Source organism: Cetorhinus maximus, chromosome 15 (genome assembly GCF_964194155.1).
Source record: "Cetorhinus maximus chromosome 15, sCetMax3.hap1.1, whole genome shotgun sequence".
NCBI classification, from domain to species: Eukaryota; Metazoa; Chordata; class Chondrichthyes; order Lamniformes; family Cetorhinidae; genus Cetorhinus; species Cetorhinus maximus.
In genome coordinates this window covers 59,092-80,511 of record NC_135893.1, presented here as the reverse complement: position 1 = coordinate 80,511, position 21,420 = coordinate 59,092, and the positions used below count along the sequence as shown (strand labels likewise).

Sequence of the window (21,420 nt, the reverse complement as noted above, 5' to 3'; positions counted from 1 at the left end):
TCCCTGAGGTACCCCACTAGTCACAGCCTGCCATTCGGAAAAAGATCCATTTATTCCTACTCATTGTTTCCTGCCTGCCAACCAGTTTTCTATCCATCTCAATACACTACCCCCAATCCCATGTATTTTAATTTTACATGCTAATCTCTTATGTGGGACTTTGTCGAAAGCCTTCTGAAAGTCCAAATAAACCACATCCACTGGCTCCCCCTCATCAACTTTACTAGTTACATCCTCAAAAAATTCCAGTAGATTTGTCAAGCACGATTTCCCTTTTGTAAATCCATGCTGACTCTGTCCGATTCTGCCACTGTTTTCCAAGTGCTCAGTTATTAAATCTTTTATAATGGACTCTAGAATTTTCCCCACTACCAACATCAGGCTGACTGGTCTATAATTCCCTTTTTTCTCTCTACATCCCTTTTTAAATAGTGGGGTTACATTAGCTACCCTCCAACCTGTAGGAACTGTTCCAGGGTCTATAGAATCTCAGAAGAGGACCCACCAATGCATTCACTATTTCTAGGGCCACTTCCTTAAGTACTCTGGAATGTATATTATCAGGCCCTGGGGATTTATTGGCCTTCAATCTCATCGATTTCCCCAACAGCATTTCCCTACTAATACTGATTTCTTTCAGTTCCTCCCTCTCACGAAACCCTGTGCTCCCCAACGTTTCTGGTATGTTATTAGTGTCCTCCTTTGTGAAGACAGAACCAAAGTATATATTTAGTTGGTCAGCCATTTCTCTGTTCCCCATTATAAATTCCCCTGTTTCTGACTGTAAGGGACCTACATTTGTCTTCACCAATCTTTTTCTCTTCACGTACCTATAGAAACTTTTACAGTCAGTTTTTATGTTCCTCGCAAGCTTACTCTCGTATTCTATTTTCCCCTTCTTAATCAATCCCTTGGTCCTCCTTTGCTGAATTCTAAACTGCTCCCAATCCTCAGGTCTGTTGTTTTTTCTGGCCAATTTGTATGCCTCTTTCTTGGATCTAATACTATCTCTAATTTCCCTTGTAAGCCATGGTTTGGCCACATTTCCTATTTTACTTTAGCGCCAGACAGTAATAAACAATTGTTGCAGTTCACCCATGTGCTCTTTGAATGTTTGCCATTGCCTATCCACCATCATCTCTTTAAGTAACATTTCCCAATCCATCATAGCCAACTCCTCCCCTGTGCAGCAGAGCCAACCGTGGTGCAATGAATTTGGCTGTTGCTGCTTTCCCCTGAGAGGCCATTCCCTCAACAGTATCCAAAGCGGTATATCTGTTTTGCAGGGGAATAGCCACAGGAGATTCCTGCACTGCCTGCCTAGTCCTCTTGCTCTGTCTAGTGGTCACCAATTCCCTTCCTGCCTGTGGACTCTTAGCCTGCGGTATGACCACCTATACATGTTATCCACAATACTCTCCACCTCATGGATGCTCCACAGTGCCCCCAGCCACTGCTCCAGCTCCAAAACCCAGGCTTCCAGTAGCTGCAGCTGGAGACACACATGTTGGCCTGGGGCACTGGAAATTTTCCCAGCTTCCCATATAGAGCAGGAGGAGCACACCATGGCTTTGAGCTCTCCTGCCATGACTTACCCCCTTAAATTAAATTAAACCTTTTGGAAGATACTTAATATCAAATAATATCAATTACTCTAGGGCCCTTCTTCCCTGCTCCTTGTTGTTACAGAATATAGCCCTTAAAAATGATGAACCATAAAATAAGACCTTAAAAACTATAAGCGATAAAAGTAGTAAATACTTACCTGACCGTACACACAGTACTCACAGGATCACCTCGTTCCCTCCTCACCAAACTCCCTCAGTCACCAAACTCAAACTTAAGCACTCTACTGCAACCCAAAGCAGCACTCCAGTGCAGACAAAGTCAGCACTGTAAGATGGTCTGTTTTTATACTCTCTAAATCTAGCCTCTGAAAACCTGTCTGAGCCAGTTATCTAATTAACTAGTTGTAGCTGCAAACAGAGCCTATATAAACCCTATTTTAAAGCTGGCCTAAAACTCACCTTCGTCCACCCCAAACAGCAACTTTTAGTTAATTACTAAATTAAAGAAAGACTAGACTTTAGATAGAAATTAACTCTTAAATTCCTTCAGTCACCAAACTCCAACTTAAGCACTCTACTGCAGCCCAAAGCAGCACTCCAGTATATAAAAGTAGGGAAGTTTTACTGCAGCTGTACAGGGCCTTGGTGAGACCACATCTGGAATACTGTTTGTAGTTTTCATCTCCTTATTTGAAAAAAATATATAATTAAATTATAAGCACTTCAGCAATGTTTTACTCAACTCAATCCTGGGATGAAGGGCTTATTTTATGAAGAAAGGTTGAACAGGTTGGGCCTGTACCCATTGGAGTTTGGAAGAATGAGAGGTGATCTTATTGAAACATATCAGATCCTGAGGGGACCTGATAGGGTAGATGCTGGGAGGATGTTTTCACTTGGGGGAGGCTAGAAATGGGGGACAGTTTAAGAATAAGAGGTCTACCATTAAAAATGGAGATGGGGAATTTTTTTTTCTGTTAAAAAGTTGTTAGTCTGTGGAATTCTCATCCCAGAAAGCAGTGGAGGCTGGGTGTCAAGGAAACAAGAAATTGTAACATTTTTCTTCTGGTAATAACCCTGGCATGTTTCCTTATGTGCTGGAAGTCCGTCTGTATTTGGATTAACAGCTGGAGTGATGGCAAGCCTAAAGTCAGCTGTAAGAAGTGGTTTTGATATGTTGATGAACCAGAGGAACTTTAATCAGAGTTTCACATAAAACAATAACAGAAATAGTTTGAATTGAGTTGTTTTAGTTGAAAGGAGGATATATGCAGGTTGTAAAAAGGTGTAAGGAAGTGAGGTAAAGATAGGGTAAGTTTGTTTTTGCAAATGTAAGAGCTAAAGTAAAGAACGATTTAATCTATTCTGGGAAGAAAGCATTTCTGAAGAGATTTGTTGAAACAATAGAGATATCTAAGGGAAGGAATGCATTGAAAGAAATACTGAAGCCTATGCGAAGGGGTAGCTGCTTAGATCTCCCAGAAGACAGCAGGGTAGTTGGTCAGAACTCCCAGAAGACAGTGTGAACAAGGCCAGACTGTAAGAACCAGTTGCTGTCGGCCTCAGAAGGCACCCAAAGGAAAAAGCACTGTGTGATAAAATTACTGGACTTCTAAAGATTTTAAATTCTGTAAGGATAGTTGCTGAACAGAAAAGGGAAAGGTTAGCTCTGAGGGCAGTTGAGATTTGTGGAATTGTTTTAAAGTATTATTTACTGTGTGAAGCCATCCTAGTGTTTAAATGTAATTGTTCTTTTTACTTTATTCTTTTAATAAATGCTTACTTTACTATAAACTCATCACAAGTAGTCAGAGAAATCATTTCCTGATTTCAGAACTGCTCCTCATCCTAAATAAATTGCAAAAACTGTTTTGGCAGCTGTTTCAAGTTTCGATCTGGGATTTGAGCAGTTTGGCATTTACCATCTGCCATGTTATAACGTGGTTCATTGAGCTTATTCAAGGCAGAGTTAGACAGAATTTTCATAGACAAGTAAGTCGAGGGTAATGGGGGCAGACATAGAGTTGAGACACAACCAGATCAGCCATGATCTTACTGAATGGTGGAGCAGGCTTGAAGGGCTGAATGGCCTCATTCCATTCCTAAGTCCTATATTTTTATGTCTCTCCAGCCATGCATTCATCAGGTCTAACCTCTTATTTCTGTGTTCATTAACACATAGCATTTGGAGTTATCCGTACATTACAACCTCTGACATTCTGCTTCATCGACAAAATGATGAAGATTTGAAGATAACAGGATTTTGTGCTATACAAAGGGTGTGTGTGTGAAGAGTCTGGGAGGCAAAGTCCCGCTACAGACAGTGATTCACAGAGCAGTGAAGACCTGATTGGGATTGGTGGTGAATCAGGCAGTCTATTTTGAAATGGGCTGTAGACTCTGAGTCAGACAGTATAAGCTGCAGGTTCATTGCAATGTCCTCAGGTGTCATTCCCACACAAAAGACAGAAAATGCGCAAAACAGTAAAATATACAAGCTCTAGCAAGTAATCAAAAGAAAGAGGAGGGAGAGAAAAAGAAAAACACGCAGCTGCTGCGTTGCTGAATCGCCCCACAGAGCAGAGAAGCTCTAATTCTCTGACACATCGACTGCTTTTATAAAATCCAGAAAACATCAGGGACATGCCCACTAAATTCCCCAGCATGAATTGGAATGCCACAAATGTCCTATCTAAATTTTGGTTTTTTAAACAAAGGATGGAGGTATTCTTTTTAGATTTACCCATCACAGAACTGAATAAATACACAGTAAAAACAATGATCGCCATTGGAAACGAGAGGGTGCACAGAGTGAACACTTCGGGCCTGCTTGACTAGGGTCAGAAGGACCCGGTTAAGCTGTGGAACATGCTGAAGAATTAAATTCATTAAAGGTGAACTTCAGAATATATTGTTTATATACAAGAGCCACAAGGATCAGTGGTTGACAGGTGCCATGATAAGGGCAAGGACTGTGAATTCTCAGAAGTTGAGCTGTCTGAACGAATAATGGAGCAGGTTATAGCCTCAACACCAATTGAAGCTTTCCAAAAAGATCTTTCGGAGAAAATGAAATTGACACACTGCTAAAAGCCATCATAGCTGGACAACACCTTCACACATTAGGTGCAACTACCAGTACTGGTGCAGTAACCAGGACGCAGAAAACAAGCAAGTCGTGTCAGAAGTGTGTTTTGCTGCATCAACAAGAAGCTGTCCTGTGTTCCAAGGTCTTTGTAAGTTATGCAGTGTAAAAGGACATTGGGCTTGGCAATGCAGGAAGTCTGGTTCTGGAGGTGTGACCTGAGATAAGATGCAACCAAACAAAATGTGTATACAGTGTACTGGCAGCAACAACAGGTGAGTCAGAGATCCACATAAGCACACATGCGTACACAAGATTAACATCATATGCCTAAGAAAAGTGGCAGACACAAGCCCACAGCAAAGGTCGACATGGGAGCAAGCATGAACATCTTACAGTCAAAATCCTGAAGACTATGTATCTGAATTGTTGGAAGTTAATGATACAACCTATGACTGACAAACTAACAGTATACAATGGATCACCCATTCATTAGATAGGTACATTGACATGGAAATGCAGCTCCAGCAATTCTGCATGGAAACCACAAGTATTCTACCTTTTCTTTATTCATTCATGGGATGTTGGGCATCGCTGGCTGGGCCAGCATTTATTGCCCATCCCTAATTGCCCTTGAGAAGGTGGTGGTGAGCTGCCTTCTTGAACCGCTGTAGTCCATGTGGTGTAGGTACACCCACAGTGCTGTTAGGGAGGGATTTTGACCCAGCAACAGTGAAGGAACGGTGATATAGTTTCAAGTCAGGGTGGTGAGTGGCTTGGAGGGGAACTTCCAGGTGGTGATGTCCCCGAGCATCTGCTGCCTTTATCTTTCTATTGTGTGTTTGGAAGGTGCTGTCTAAGGAGGCTTGGTGAGTTCCTGCAGTGCGTCTTGTCGATGGTACACACTGCTGCTACTGTGCACCGGTGGTGGAGGGAGTGAATGTTTGTGGATCTGGCGCCAATCAAGTGGGCTGCTTTGTCCTGGATGGTGTCAAGCTTCTTGAGTGTTGTGGGAGCTGCACTCATCCAGGCAAATGGGGAGTATTCCATCACACTCCTGACTTGTGACTTGTAAATGGTGAACAGGCTTTGGGGAGTCAGGAGGTGAGTTACTCACTGCAGGATTCCCAGCCTTTGACCTGCTCTAGTAGCCACAGTACTTATATGGCTAGTCCAGTTCAGTTTATGGTCAATGGTAACCCCCAGGGTGTTAATAGTGGGGGATTCAGTGATGGTAATGCCTTTGAATGTCAAGGGGCCATGGTTAGATTCTCTCTTGTTGGAGATATTCATTGCCTGGCACTTGTGTGGCGTGAATGTTATTTGCCACTTGTCAGCCCAAGCCTGGATATTGTCCAGGTCTTGCTGCATTTGGACATGGACTGCTTCAGTATCTGAGGAATCGCGAATGGTGCTGAACGTTGTGAAATCATCAGCGAACATCCCCACTTCCTATGATGGAAGGAAGGTCATTGATGAAGCAGCTAAAGATGGTTGGGCCTAGGACACTAGCCCGAGGAACTCCTACAGTGATGTCCTGGAGCTGAGATGACTGACCTCCAGCATTGATGTCCCCCCAACCCAGTGTACATTCTGTGCCCTTGCCTCCCTCAATGCTTCTAGCCAAGTGATGTTTAATATGGAGGAGCACTGATTCATTAGCTGAGGAAGGGCGGTATGTGGTAATCAGCAGGAGGTTTCCTTGCCCATGTTTGACCTGGTGCCATGAGACTTCATGGGGTCTGGAGTGGATGTTGAGGACTCCTAGGGCAACTCCCTCCCGACTGTATACTACTGTGCCGCTACCTCTGCTGGGCCTGTCCTGCCTTGGGACAGGACATACTCAGGGATGGTGACAGTGGTGTCTGGAACAGTATCTGTAAGTTATGATTCCGTAAGTATGACTATGTCAGGCTGTTGCTTGACTAGTCTGTGAGATAGCTCCCCAATTTTGGCACTAGCCCCCAGATGTTAGTAAGGAGGACTTTGCAGGGGTCTGCAGGACTAATTTTGCTGTTGTTGTTTCCTGTGCCTAGGTCGATGCCGGGTGCTCCCTCCAGTTTATTGCTTTTTATTGACTTTTTAGCAGCTTGTTACAACTGTGTGGCTTGCATGGCCATTTCAGAGGGCATTTAAGAATCATCTCTTTCCTGTGGCTCTGGAGCTACATGTAGGCCAGACCAGGTAAGGATAACTGATTTTCTCCCCTAAAGGACCAAGATACCAATTGCAGCACAAGAAGCCAAGAATAATTGCATTGAGTCGTCCATGACTTACAACAGATAATTGGATGGCATGGAAGATAAAAGCATTATCCATCATGTACATTAACATGCCGACTGGTGCAGTTCCATCATGTGCATGCTGAAAAAAGATGGCACAATCCAAGTATGCTTAGACCCAAGACATATAAATTTCACTCTAATGAGGTGCCCACACAAGATTCCAGCATTAGAGCAATTGAATCCCAAATTCACAGGAGCAAGGTTTTCCTCCAAGTTAAACACTAAACATGAATATTGGCCAGTTCACTTGGCAGAGGGATATCAAAAAATCTCTACTTTCAGGACACCATTCGGAAGGTACTGCTTCCAGAGATTACCCTTTGGTTTATCCATCAGTTAGGATTTGTTCCAGCAGCACACGGACAGAATCATAGAAAATATCCCTGGATGCGTATGCATTGCCGATGATGGGCAAAAACCAAAGAAGAAGATAACTGAAATCCACACTCACTGAAGGCAGTGGCTCAGCGTGAAGGACTCGTCTTCAACAGCAAAAAATGCCAGATGAATGTGGCTCAGATTAACTTTTTCAGTTCTTACCCACTTAAGTTCCAGGATCCATCCTCAGCCAGGAAAACTCAAAGATGAATGAGACATGCCTACTCCCAAGGACAAAGAGGAGATGCCTCGGATTTTTCAACTTCTTAGCGCCATTGATACCCAACTTTGCTGATAACTTTGCACATAGAGAGCTGCTGAGGAAGGATGCTCCATATCTAAGGCAGGAGGACCATCAACACATGTTCGAGTCACTTAAACAGACATTGTCAGGAGAGACATGTGTTTTACAATACTATGACCCAAGAAAGGAGACAATCTTAGAGGCTGATGTATCTCAAGATGGGTTAGGAGCACGCATTATGCATTTGGTATAAAAGTCTCTCACAAGCCCAATCAACTTATTCGAGCATAGAGAGTGAGACACTCGCTCTAGCATTTGGTATCACAAGGTCCCACACATATCTATTTGGTAAATGATTCATTGTGGAAACTGACCACAAACCACTGGAAATGATTTAGTGCAAACCACTGACCAGTGAGCCATTCAGACTACAATGACTTCTGATACAAACACTGAGCTATGACTTTGAAGCCCATTACAAACCCGGTAACAAAATGGTTACTTCAGACACACTGAGCAGATTATCCAGTCCAAAAAACACTGTAGATGTCTCGCTAGGCCTATCAGTAGATGGTCTAGAATTGATGTAGGGCATGTACTCAAGGTCAATCTGATGAATTTTGGTCAATACAACTGCAACCAACTTCAAGAGGGAACAGCAAATGATCCACAACAGAAGACACTACAGACAATCATTGGAGAAGGTTGGCCTGATAGGATACAAGACGTGCCAGATACCCTCAGATGTTTTTTTGGCTGAACAGAGATGAACTAGGTATTTCGAGAGGCATGATTTTCAAAGGAAAACAGGTGCTTGTACCTGAAGCTCTTCGCCAGGACATATTGTCACAGTTACACCAGGGGCATATTGACATAGAGTGAACAAGATACTTGGCAAGGTATACTGTGTATTGGCCAGGGATCAATATCAGGAAGACAGCAAAGATGTGTGAAGCATGACAAAGCAAAGAACTTTAACACTCTCACGAAGTTCCATTGTACCCTTGGCCTAAAGTCTCAACAGATTTATTCACTATCCATGATGACTACTTCTCCTAACCAATGACTACTTATCCAAGTTTCCAATCATAGAAGTGCGTCCGTGGCAGACGCAATGAGTTCAAGTTTCAGCTTGTTCGGTATGCCTTAAAAGATCTTATCGGACAATGGGCCAAGGCATACTGGCAGACCTTTTAGGGACATGTGTGCTAAATGGGGCATAAGCCACATGACATCCTTGCCACACTATCCCAGATCCAATGGTGTTGCCCAGTGAATGGTTCGCACTGATATATCATTAATCATAAAGTGCAGGGAAACAAAACAAGATCTCTGTATCATCGTGTTATATTTAAGATCAACACTTCTAAAGGTAGGCGCTGTGACTTGTGAGTCTCAATTGCACACTCGTGGGGTGATTGAGTTAGTACTTTAGATAGAGTAGTTCTGCAGACACTTCTTAGGTGGAACTCATTCTGTTTATTTACAAGATACTAAGTAGATACATGTGTGTTTCTACACCAAACTCTATCTACAAACTTCTGCTACTCACTTGCAGATTACTGATTTCCAACTAACTAAAGAGTTAGCCCACGCTACTCTGCTATTGGTTACACAAGATCATGTGATCTTCCTTTATAACGTTCTTCTTAAAGGTATGCTTCACACTTCTCGAGTAGAGAATGCAGGGGTGCCAGTTTTGTAGACAAATTGGGTACGAAACGCCCATAATAATTGATCATTCCCAAAAATGATTTGAGCTCTGAGTCGTTCTTTGGAGCAGGGTGGAGGCACTGTGAATCTACCCAGTGACCCAAATAGATTACCTCCCTCGCTTGGAAGAATTAAACGCACTCCAGCCTGTAAGAAACATTTTAAGACTTCTAAGTTCACCAAATGCTTCTTTTCAGTGAGTCCTGTTACCAGACCAATGTGGAGCAGTTCCTGCAGTAAACTTTCCATTGTTCTCTGGGGGATGCTACAAGCTGAGGAGATGCTGAAAGGTAATCGAGTATATTGGCACAACCCCTTGGGGTATTAATTGTGAAAAATTCCCAGCAGGTCCTTTCTAACTCTAATTGTTGATAAGCATGACTCATATCAAGCTTCATGTAGGTGGTTCCACCTGCCAGCTTGGTATACAGGGCTTTGATTTTTTTGTACGGGGTGTCTGACTAGCTTAGCCACTTTAAGTACAGGGACTATTGGCACTGCCCACTCCGAGAACTGCACAGGTTGTATAACGACCAGTTCCTCTAATCTGTCCAGTTTGGTGTCGACCTTTTCCTGCAATGCATAAGGTACTGGTCTTGCCTTCATGAATCGTGGGGTTGTCTCTGGGTCCACATGAATTTTTGCCTGCAGCCACTGGATCTTCCCAAGTTCATCCTTGAATACTGAGGCATTTTTTTGTAGCAGCTCTGGTATCCCACTTGCTCTCAGCTGGAAAATTTCAGCCCACTCTAGCTTAACCTCCTTTATCCAGTTTCATCCAGGAGACTTGGCGCTTCACCTGCTACCACCATCAAGGGTAGCTTTGCTGATTGGCTTCTGTAATGGACAGTTACTCTACTTATACCTTTGACTTCGATGTCGTCACCCGTGTAAGGTTTTAATTCAGTTTCTTCCAAATTTAATTTATGTTCACCATAATTCAGGTATTTGAAGGTGTGTTCACTAATCACTGTAGTGAAAGCTCCTGTGCCCATTTCCATCTGAATAGGTCTGCCATTCACTTTTACTGTTACATAAATTGGTTCTGTTTTCCCTATCTTCAAATTCAATAATGAATAAATGTCTGAATTTGTTGCTTCAGGTTCTTCTACAGTGTAAATCTCACGGGGTTTTCTCTTTTGTTTGAAAGTCTGCCTGATTCTTTCCTTGCATTGTCTCATTATGTGCCCATTTTGATGACAATAAAAATATTCAGTTTTTTTAGACTACCAATTGTTACTAGTCTGCTTATTTCCACCTCTGTTGCCATTAATCCTCATATTTTGCACTGAGTCAATTCTTATTATTTTTCTGCTAGCGATGGCTGTTTCTAGTTTCTTGCCAGTCTTGCATTTCCGTGCTCTTTTTGGCTGGGGCTTCCTGCCCAATGTGGAGGAGGAAACGCCATTTTGCACTCCCTGTATGGCTTTTGAATCCCTTATTGCACTTTCCATGGCCAGTGCTATTTCTAGTGCCTTCTTAAAATCCAGATTTGTTTCAGGAAGCAATCTCTTCTGAATCATGTCCTCATTCACACTGCACACTAAACGATCTCTGAGCATATCGTTTAAAGATGTACCAAACTCGCAATGTTCTGTTAACTGTTTCAAACTTGCCACAAAACAAGCAATTGTCTCCCTGGGGGATCTATTCCTTGAATTAAACTTGAAACATTGCATCATTACCGAGGGTTTTGGCTGGTAATCACCCTTCACGAGGCCTACCAATTCATTAAAATGTTTTGAATCTGGGGCACTGGGTGCCATCAAACTTGGAATTAAGCTGTAGGCTTTATTCCCACATGTAGATAAAAGGATTGCCTGCCTCTTCTCTATCTCCATAATGTCATTCGCTTGGAAATAGAACATTCAATATAATGAGACCAATCACCCGTGGTTGGAGCGAATGGATCAATTCTCCCGAATTGTGGCATGTTTTATGGGTATTGCGCGACAATTTGAATGAAAACTTCTTACCCGGACTGTGTGAGGTTTAGCCCGATTTTGATTCTTTTGATTTCCTCCATGATTTTACTCTTGACGTTAGTCTGTTGTATGTTTCTTCTAGCTTTGCTTTTTCCTTGTTGCCAGTTTGTTGGGTCTCTGCTTCATCCTTGTTTTATCCTCGCCTTATCCTTGTCGCCAGTTAGTTGTGACTTGTGAGTCCCAATTGCATGCTTGTTGCGGGGTGACTGAGTTGGTACTTTAGATAGAGTAATTCAGCAGACACTCCTTAGGTGGAGCACATTCTGTTTATTTACAAGGAACTCAGCAGCTAAACGCAATCTACCAACTTTTGCTGTTCACTTGCAGACTACTGACTTCCAACTAGCTACTAACTACAGTTAGCCCGCGCTACTCCACTACTGGTTACACAAGATCATGTGATCTTCCTTTATAACATTCTTCATAAAAGGTATACTACACATTAAATAAACCCATAGTTACCACAGTGGGCTTACCGTCACTAACAGAAATCATGTTTGGAAAGTTGATTAGTACAACCTTGCCAAGCTATCACCTGTCCTATTTCTCAGAAGTACAGGAAAAACTTCTTGAAAAACAAAGGGGAATGAAGTGGTGTACAACTGACATGCAGGTACAGAACTGCCTAGCCTGCATGCAGGGCAAAAGGTTTGAGTCATACATCCTACCCAGAGAACTTGGTTATATGCAGAAGTATTCAAAGTGCACCATGAGCCTAGGTCCTATGAAGTCACAACACGAAATGGAGTAATGTTAAGAAGGAACAGAAGCTGGCTAAGGGAATTGGAAAACTGTATAACACCTAACAATCCAGCTGTGTCTAGGACACATCCAAAAAGGACTTGGAGAGAAGACCACCATGAAAACAATCAGCACTCCGACAATGCACAAGATACCAACACACCTAGAAGTCAAGAACACCCAAGTGATAAGTCTAGATCTCAGGAAAGTCATACCATCACGAGAACCACCTATACATTACACAGACTCTTACATCCTTAAATCCTTAAATTCTTGAATAGAGATTTCTTTTTTTTTTGTAAATAGTTTTCACAGCAATCCTAGTGTATATGTATTTTTACTCTTAATGCATGCAATGCTATCTTGGAAAAAAAGGATGTTGTGATATCGCTTTAAGAGAATGTGCAATGAATAAGTAGCCAGGATGTAAACCATGTGACTAGCAGACATTGTGCAGAGTAACTTTTGTTTAGTTAGCAGCATCTGGTGAGAAGGAATTGAAGGAGTACTTTCCTGTTAACAATAGCTGTTGAATCTTTATAGTAAATCTGTCTGCTGAGCAATCTTTTACTAATTCATCAAATAAACTGAACCTAGGTTTAGGTTACAAGTCCTGTGTGAGATTGGTAAGTCTGTACTAAGCAAACATAGAACTACAACAGTGGCCATGAATCGATTGTCATAAAAACCCATCTGGTTCACTAATGTCCTTCAGGGAAGGAAATCTGCTGTCCTTACATAGACTGGCCTACATGTGACTCCAGACCTGGAGCAATCTGGTTGACTCTTAAATGCCCTCTGAAATGGCCTAGTTGTACCAGTTGCTATGAAGTCAAAAAGGAATGGAACTTCCTCCCTAACAGCACTGTGGGTGTACCTACATCTTGTTGACTGCAGCAGTTCAAGATGACAGCTCACCAAGAGCAATTAGGGATGGGCAACAAATGCTGGCCTAACCAGTGAGGGCCATATCCTGAGAAAGAATTTTTAAAAACTAACTGACCAAATGGATTTCACATTGGACTCTTGGCAAGTAGAGGAAAGAGAATTTTATCCTATTACTTGGCAGAAAGAAGTCATAGCGTTTTGCCTGTTGTGCCTTTTGATGCAATCACTTTGTTTTTTAGAAATTTTACCATTTTATTTCATTTCTTTGGCTGATACATTGAAACAGATCCCAAAAATAAAATTAAAAAATTATTCAAGCTGTAATGCATGGTTCCTGAACAGTGAATTTTAAAGGTAAGACAGAAAAAGTCAAATCATGTGTGCTTTTATTTTTTTGAAAAATGATTGGTTAAACCACAAACATCATTAAACCACTAGAAAAATAGCTGTACCAAATAGAAGTGTATCAGTTGAAACATGAGCTTAATTCCTAGTGACTTTTAGTTATATTTCAATAAAATTTGACTATTAATAAACAGGTGCTCAGATAATGGAGAATTCCTCTTGTTTTAGTAAATAAACTATATTACACAAATATGCAAATACAGCAGAAAGAAATTAAATGCAAAGCAACCAGGAAAGTTGCAGTAGATGCAGCATTAATCTTTAGTGTAATATTAAAAAAATTTAAGGTGATTTGCTGTTAGAACTGTTTCTCTAATGCGAATACTAGTCTGAGAGAGAGCCACGAGGAATAAATGTTTCTAATTAGCACTCCTGAGACCTTTTTTATTAAACAGGAGTTGAACTTAGCCAGAGATTATGGCTTGTCCACTCATATTTTGCCATCCCTAAGGACACAAATGCACAGATCATGAATTGAGTGTGCTGATCTCCACTGCAAATCCCAATAAACATTTGTGATGTAAATCTCAGCAATGGGACGTTAAATTATAAAATCTAGATCTGTGCTACAGCCTCTGACTTGTGTTTGTTTTGTTAAAATCTTAAGGCAAAGCTGGTCCATACAAGTGTATTCATAGAGGCTAATGCTAGAAACACACGTGCCTAACTAGGCAAACTTTATATAGGCAAGCTGGGGTTGGCTACCCTAGGCAAGAAAATAAAGCAGTGTAATCATAACCACAGCTTCAATTTTTCAACAGCACATGCTGGTAACTGTTCTATTGTTCCAAATTACAGCTCCTCTGGACCCATCTTTTGTTTTCTTGTCCTATTTACAACCCCAACTCCACATTTGCTTCATCGCTTTTGGTCAATAAATCTCTCTGGTTTTCCGTGCTATCACAGACCTACACTTTCTTCCCTTTGCTTCCACTGCCCCCCGCCCCCTCACCCATTCCCCTTTCTCTGTACTTGCTTAAAACCACATACGTGTCTAAATTTTTCCCGTTCCGATGAAAGTTATCAATTTGGAACATTAACTCTATTTCTCTTGCTGCTGTCTGACCTGCAGAGTACTTCCAATATTTTTCTGTTTATATTTCAATGTGATGAGTAAATTGGTTTTATTGTATACAGTTAGTCAGTATTTTATATGCATGCATAGTGCCTACATTAATGAAATCCAGAACCAATATTCTGAATGGATCAAAATTTTCAGTGGTATCACTATTTCTTGAGATGATACAACAGCTTCTAAAAATAGCTGCACACAAAAACATCACAAATAAAAATACCATAAAAGTGGAATATAACTTTTAGTTCAATCAGGAGCAGGCATGGAGAGTTTAATGAAAGTCTTTGAATTCAGGAATTAGAAGGTCAAGATCTCATTCGCTATGCTTGTGAGTGAAGGGTTTTAAAAGCTATTATGGGTTTGAACAGAAACTCCACCTAAATCAACACAACAAATGGAATTATTCAAAGTACAACCATTTTCCTAGTCCTGTTGTGTATTATGTATAACTCAGTGTTATTAGTAACACAAGCCATGTAAACGTGAAAAGGTCACACTATAACCATGCTGTCACCATATGATGAGTAGATTGAAAATATTGGCCAGGGTTTTCCAGCCCTGACGAGGTGGGTCACGCGGCAGTGGATGTGACAAGTCTTTCAAATGTCCATTCACTGTGGCAGGACCAGAAGATCCTGCTGGCAACAGGGGCTGGAAAATTCTGGCCATAGTCTTATTTCCTTCATTAAAAAATGTATTTTAAAAATCTATAAATGTTTCATTTGAAAGAATTAGAAATGCCATCCTTTAATTGTATACTTTTATAGTTTAAAAGCATTAAATACTCATTTGTCCATCTACATACTGACAAGGCCAAAGAAAAACCTTAAAACGATGAGGCACAGTCACCTGTCTGCATTAAATTAAAATCTAACTTTTTATTAATGGTGCTCCCTCTAAATGTTGGTGGGTGGGGGAGTCGGGCATGCGAGGTTGGGGGATTGGTGGGGAAAGAAGCAAGTGAGCCTATCCCAAAGTTTAAATGCCCCCCTCTGTCACAGACCCTTGCTGCAGCTGATCAAATCACATGTTTTGATCACTATTTCATTTAGCACCAATAATATGATCAGGTTGGACTTTGACTGCCCTGTGATTTGGTTAGAGCAAACATCAAAAATAATATAAAGGGAGTAGCTAATAAAATCATTGCTCCCTTAGAGGATTTGGGCCGAGGAATTAATAATGGAAACAAGGAATAAGCAGAGACTTTGAACAAGTATTTTGCATCTGTCTTCACAGAAGAAGACAGATTAATCCCATTAATGATAGAAGTTCAAGGGGCAAAAGGAAGGGAGGAACTTAAAGCAATCACTAGCAATAGAAATAAAGTACTAGGAAAACTAATGGGACTAAAGATTGCCAAATCCCCTGCACCCAATGGCCTCAAAACAAGTGGTTATAGAAACAGTGGATATATTAGTTATAACTTCCAAAATTCCCTAGATTCTGGAAAGATTCCAGTGGATTAGAAAACAAATTTAACCTCTCTTTTCAAGAAAAGAGGGAGACAGAATTCAGGAAACTATAGGCCAGTTAGCCTAACATCTGACATTGGGAAATCCTGGAATCCATTATTAAGGAAGTAGTAGCAGGACATTTAGAAAATCACAATCAGGCAGAGTCAATATGGGTTTGTGAAAGGGAAATCATGTTTGAGAAATTTATTAGACTTCTTTAAGGATGCAACAAGTGTCTTTGGATTTCCAAAAAGCAATCGATAAGATGCCAAACAAAAGGTTTCTATACAAGATAATAGCTCATATTGTTGGGGTAATACTGTGAATTAGTATGGATACAGGATTGGCTAACGAACACCTTGAATGACAAGGGAGTCAAAGAGGGTTGACAGGAAAATGGAGTTGAGGCCACAATCAATGGCAGGCTATGGGGTAGTGGTATTGTTGCTAGGCTAGTAATTCAGAGACCCAGGGTAATACTCTGGTGGACCTGGGTTCAAATCCTGCCATGGCAGATTGTGAAATTTGAATTCAATAAAAATCTGGAATTAAAAGCCTAATGATGACCATGAAACCATTGTTGTTGTAAAAACCCATCTGATTCACTAATGTCATCTGCTGTCCTCTGGCCTACATGTGACTCCAGATCTACAGCAATGAAGTTGACTCTTAAATTCCCCCTCAACTAGGGATGGGTAATAAGGAGGACATGAACAAATAAAAATAAAAATCAGATCAGCCCTTATCTCATCAAATGACAGAGAAAGCTCAAGGGGCTGAATGGCCTCCTCCTACTCCTATCTTGTATGTTTGTAACAGAAATTTGGGATAATGGTTCATTTTCAAGGTGACAAACAGCAACTAGTGGGGTGCTGGGGCCTTAACTATTTACAATCCATGTTTATGACTTGGATGTGCATTTAGCCAAATTTGCTGATGATACAAAATAGGTGGGAAACCAGTTGTGAGGAGGACACAAAGTCCGCAAAAGGATAGACATAGGTTAAATGAGTAGGCAAAAATTTGGCAGATGGCATATAATGTGGGAACATGTGTGGTTATGCATTTTGGTAGGAAGAATGGAAAAGCAAAATGTTATTTAAATGGAGAGAAACTACAGAATGCTGCCGTACAGAGGGATTTGGATGCCTTTGTACATAAATCACAAATTATTAGTATGCAGATACAGCAAGTCATTAGGAAAGCAAAAGGAAGGTTGGCATTTATTGCAAGCCAATGGAGTATAAGAGTAGGGAACTCTTGCTACAGCTGTACAGGGCATTGGTGGGAGCACACCTAGAGTATATATAGTCTTGGTCTCTTATTTAAGGAGGTATATACTTGCATTTCAGGTAGTTCAGAGAATGTATGCTAGGTTGATTCCTGGTGGTGTAGTAGTATTGTCACTGGACTAGTAATTCAAAGACCCAGAGTAATGCTCTGGGGATCCAGGTTCAAATCCCATCATGGCAGATAGTGAAATTTGAATTCAGTAAAGAAAATCTGCTGTTTAAAAAGTCCATCTGGTTCACTAATGCCCTTTAGGGAAGGAAATCTGCTGTCCTTACCTGGTCTGGCCTACATGTGACTTCAGACCCACAGGAGTGTGGCTAACTCTTAAATGCCCTCTGAAATGGCCTAGCAAGCACTCAGTCCTCAAGGAATGGGCAGTAAATACTGTCCTACCAAGTGATGCCCCATCCCATGAATACATACATTTTAGAAAAAGGGAGTGTCTTATGAGGCAAGTTTGAGCAGGTTCAACCTGTACTCATTGGAGTTTTGAAGAGGTGATCTTATTGAAACATAAGATTCTGAGAGGTCTTGACAGGGGAGATGCTGAGGAGATTCTTCCAATCAAGTGGAATGGGGGCAAAGTTTCTGAATAAGGGGTTGCCTGTTCAAGAAAGAGATGAGGAGGAATTCTTTTCTCAGAAGGTTATGAATTTTTTACCCAAAAAAGCTGTCGATTCTGAATAATTGAATATGTGTTAAATATATATTTATAAGGCTGAGTTAGACAGTTTTATTTAACTTTGGAGGAATCAAGGGGCTACTCTAAAGCTCTCCATTAAATTCATATTCAGCATTTGGGGTTGTAAATTATCTATGAGTTTTTCTTTTATTTGGGATTGCTTCACTCTCTCAATGAGCGTATAATTATTTTGCACCCATTGCACCTAAACACAAGTTATTAGGAAAGATTCAGGTTATAATCCTGTGTGTTATGTAACTCTTAACTATCCTTTTCTTTAGAATATAAGAAAAGACCATTTAAATCATTTAGCTTGGGCTCCTGCTCTGGAATCTTTAGTAATTAAACTGGAATTTTGACAAAAATGTGCAGTGGAATATATTTTTGACATCCTTTTTCGCTTCACAATAGAGAAAAAGGATGACTTGCTAACATGCATTAAGTACTAATCATCATCTTGTAGGATACAAAGAACTGATTTATTTTGAATTCCACATTCCTCCAGTGTCTTTGACAGGTCACTAAAGCTTCTCCTAGGCACATCCATGGTTTCAACCACAGAGTTAGCATAGTTGGCATTACTCTTCCATTCAGCCACTGACAGGATTGTTTGTAGTGTGTCTGAAGGCCTGAAGCAGCGTTCAAATCTCTGGCCTGACGGGTACCTCACAGCAAGTTGCAATCTTGGCTCGGATTCTGATGGTTCATCGGGTAAAGTGGCTGCTTGACTCTGGGACAATTGTATTTTTAAGGTTGCAGCGCTGGATTTAGAGAATGGCGGCTTCTGCTGCTTGCTTGATTTGAATTTTTGTTGAAGGTCAGTTTGCAGATTAAGTTTATTGGTTTGTTGTGCTATAGTCCTTATCCCACCATCACTGGATTCTCTCCTTCCAATGGATGGTAGAACTCTGTACCTATTTAAGGATGAGGATGGCCGAGATGGAATTTGATGGAGAAGTTCTGGAACATTCTCATTAGTCACTCGAGTGATCCTGGTGGGTGGATGTAACATAGAAGGTGAAGATGGAGGACTGTTGCCTGGGTTACTAAAAGCAGATGGAACTGGAATGGAATATGAACAAGTCTCTGGACTGTGAATATAAGCAGAGTTGGGACGACTACGACCTTTTGCAGATTTAGGCCTTGGAATATTCATGGTGCTTGTGTTGGGCTCTACAATGGGATGTACAGGAAGTTCAAAAGAAGAAATGCTTTTGGATCCTGAGGATGGCCGACTAGTTGGTTCTGCAGCTGCCATTTCATCCTTTTGTAACTGTAAAAAAATGCAAGAATGGATTAAGTATGGTACTTACAACTATTCAGTACTTTATCATATTCAAATGAACATGTAGATAAAATTCAAACCAACTAAATATGAAATGAAACATTTTTGTAGGAAAAATAGGGAGAGATATTACATCCTAAGTGGTACAATTTTAAAGGGATGCGAAAAGCAACAGCCAAGCCAGCCAGCAGAGCAAGCATGGCGATGCTGTGGAGCGAAGAGCCCCCACAGGCGAGATCAGTGTACTGCAATTTCAGCCCAACGCTTTCAGTGCAACAGGACTGAACACTGGCAAACTGTGCAGGACAAATACTCTGAAGTACACAGGAGGCTCAAAGATCATCCACATGGTCAAGACTGCAAGCCTGGATGACACACAGTCATGTTTCTTGGGTGAGGTCAGTGATCTTGGTTTCTCATTTTGGAATGTGGACATTTCAGTCAATGGCCAATTAACAAATTTTAAATTAGACACAGAAGCCAGCGTAACAGTCCTGTCAGACTACCTCTGCTGACCAGTTCGAGTGTTTGTGCTAAAATCTTTGAAGGTGGAAGCAGGTTAACAAAGCAAATAGAATTTTAAGCTTTATAAATAGAGGCATAGATTTGATGAGCTGAAAGGTCTCCATCTGCGCTGTACCATTCTATCATTGCAAAGCACTTCACTCAAATGTAATTATGTTTAGAATAATGACTATTGTTATTTAAGCAAAGCCCATAAATGTTCTGAAAATGGTTTAAATGAAGCTTTAATGTCAAATTTGAAGAATGGCATTTTTAACTACAAGACACTCCCTCAGTATTGAGGCTGAACTGGTTGCAACCTTGGTGTCATGCTTGATCTAGCAATGAGCCTCCAACCACATATCTGCGCCATCACCAAAAGACTGCCTATTTCCACCTCCATAACATTGCGTGATTCCAACTCTGCCTCAGCTCAACCACTGTTGAGACCCTCATCCTTGCCTCTGTTATTTCTTGACTGTTCCAGTGCATTTCTGGTCAGACACCTATTTCCACCCTCCATAAACTCTGATGATCATCTATGCTCATCCAAAACTCTGCTTTCCATATCCTAACTCACACCAAATTTTGTTCATCCATCATCCCTCACTAGCTAACCAACATTGGTTCCCAGTTCAGCAATGCTTCAATTTTAATATTTTCATTCTTGTTTTCAAATCCCTCCATGACCCTTCCCTATCTTTGTAAACTTCCCCAGCTCTACAACCCTTTCAGATAACTGCACCCCCTAATTCTGGCCTCCTGCACGTTCCCAGTTTTTATCATTCCACCCATTGATGGCTGTGCCTTCAGCTGTCAAGGACCTAAGATCTTGAATTCCCTTCCTCAGCTCCTCCACTTCTCCACTCCTCTTTTCTCTTTTAAGACACTCATAAAAATCTACCCCATTCATCCACCCTAAATCTTCCTTATATGGCTCTATGTCAAATTTTGACAATGCTCCTGTGAAATGCCTTAGGGTGTTTTGCTACTTTAAAGGTGTTGCATAAATGCAAGTTGTTATTGCATTTGAATGTCAGCCAGTGTACTCAAGTGTACAACCTTCCAAGGTTAAACAATGATCCTAACTGAGGCAAGGTGATACTCTAACAGTAAACAGGGACAACCCACACTCCACTCCACCTCAATAAAAAAGGGAAGTATCTGTTAGATTATTATTTAACGTGTATGACGTTGTAGGGTGTTAGTTACAGTTCAGTAGGTCTGAAGAAGCCTTTGCAGTCGTACTTGAGAAAAACTTAGGTTTAATAAGTAGTTTGTAGTATGCCTATTGTAACGGTCAAGTAATGGAAATATATTAATCAATTAACTCAACATGATATTTTGCTGAGTACAAAACTTGTCAGTACAGGACACTAGTATGTCACATGACTAGGCCCCTGTTAAAATTGTGTAAAGTAAAACAACTGCAAGATTCTATACAATTAGTCAGAACTAGCTTAGTCTTTTTAACTTGTACTATTGTAAATACGTAACCCCCTATGACAGTTCTGTCATCAGTTTTCGTAACTATATAGCTTTTGTGACTTGTATTCTTTGTCTGTAAAGTATTATTTTATATCTTGTATCTGTGTCTTGTCACCTGAGGTTTAACATACCTGTCATCTCTAGGCACTGATTTTTATATGTATTTAGGTAGGCTTTATATAGCCTCTGTAAGTTTGTAATTTTTGTAAGACTATGCACCACTCTGTACTCCTTTACTATATTTTAAATAACTTGCACAAAGTACAGGCAGACAAGAATTTTACAAGACACGAGACATCAATTAAACATTTGGGTTACGTCTAAATATTAATCAGTAGTGCTAT

The 21,420-nt window shown here is 40.8% G+C and overlaps 1 protein-coding gene across 1 annotated transcript in view; it reads right to left on the bottom strand.

Moving 5' to 3' along the window:
• Positions 1-17,958: 17,958 nt before the first annotated feature.
• The window catches only part of ubxn10 (UBX domain protein 10), a 38,138-nt gene continuing 34,676 nt past the window's right edge, over positions 17,959-21,420 (bottom strand). The window contains exon 2 of the mRNA XM_078559221.1: positions 17,959-19,072. Within this exon, the coding sequence (XP_078415347.1) occupies positions 18,245-19,057 (813 nt within the window). The 5' untranslated portion in view covers positions 19,058-19,072 and the 3' untranslated portion in view covers positions 17,959-18,244. The remainder of the gene's footprint in view (positions 19,073-21,420) is intronic.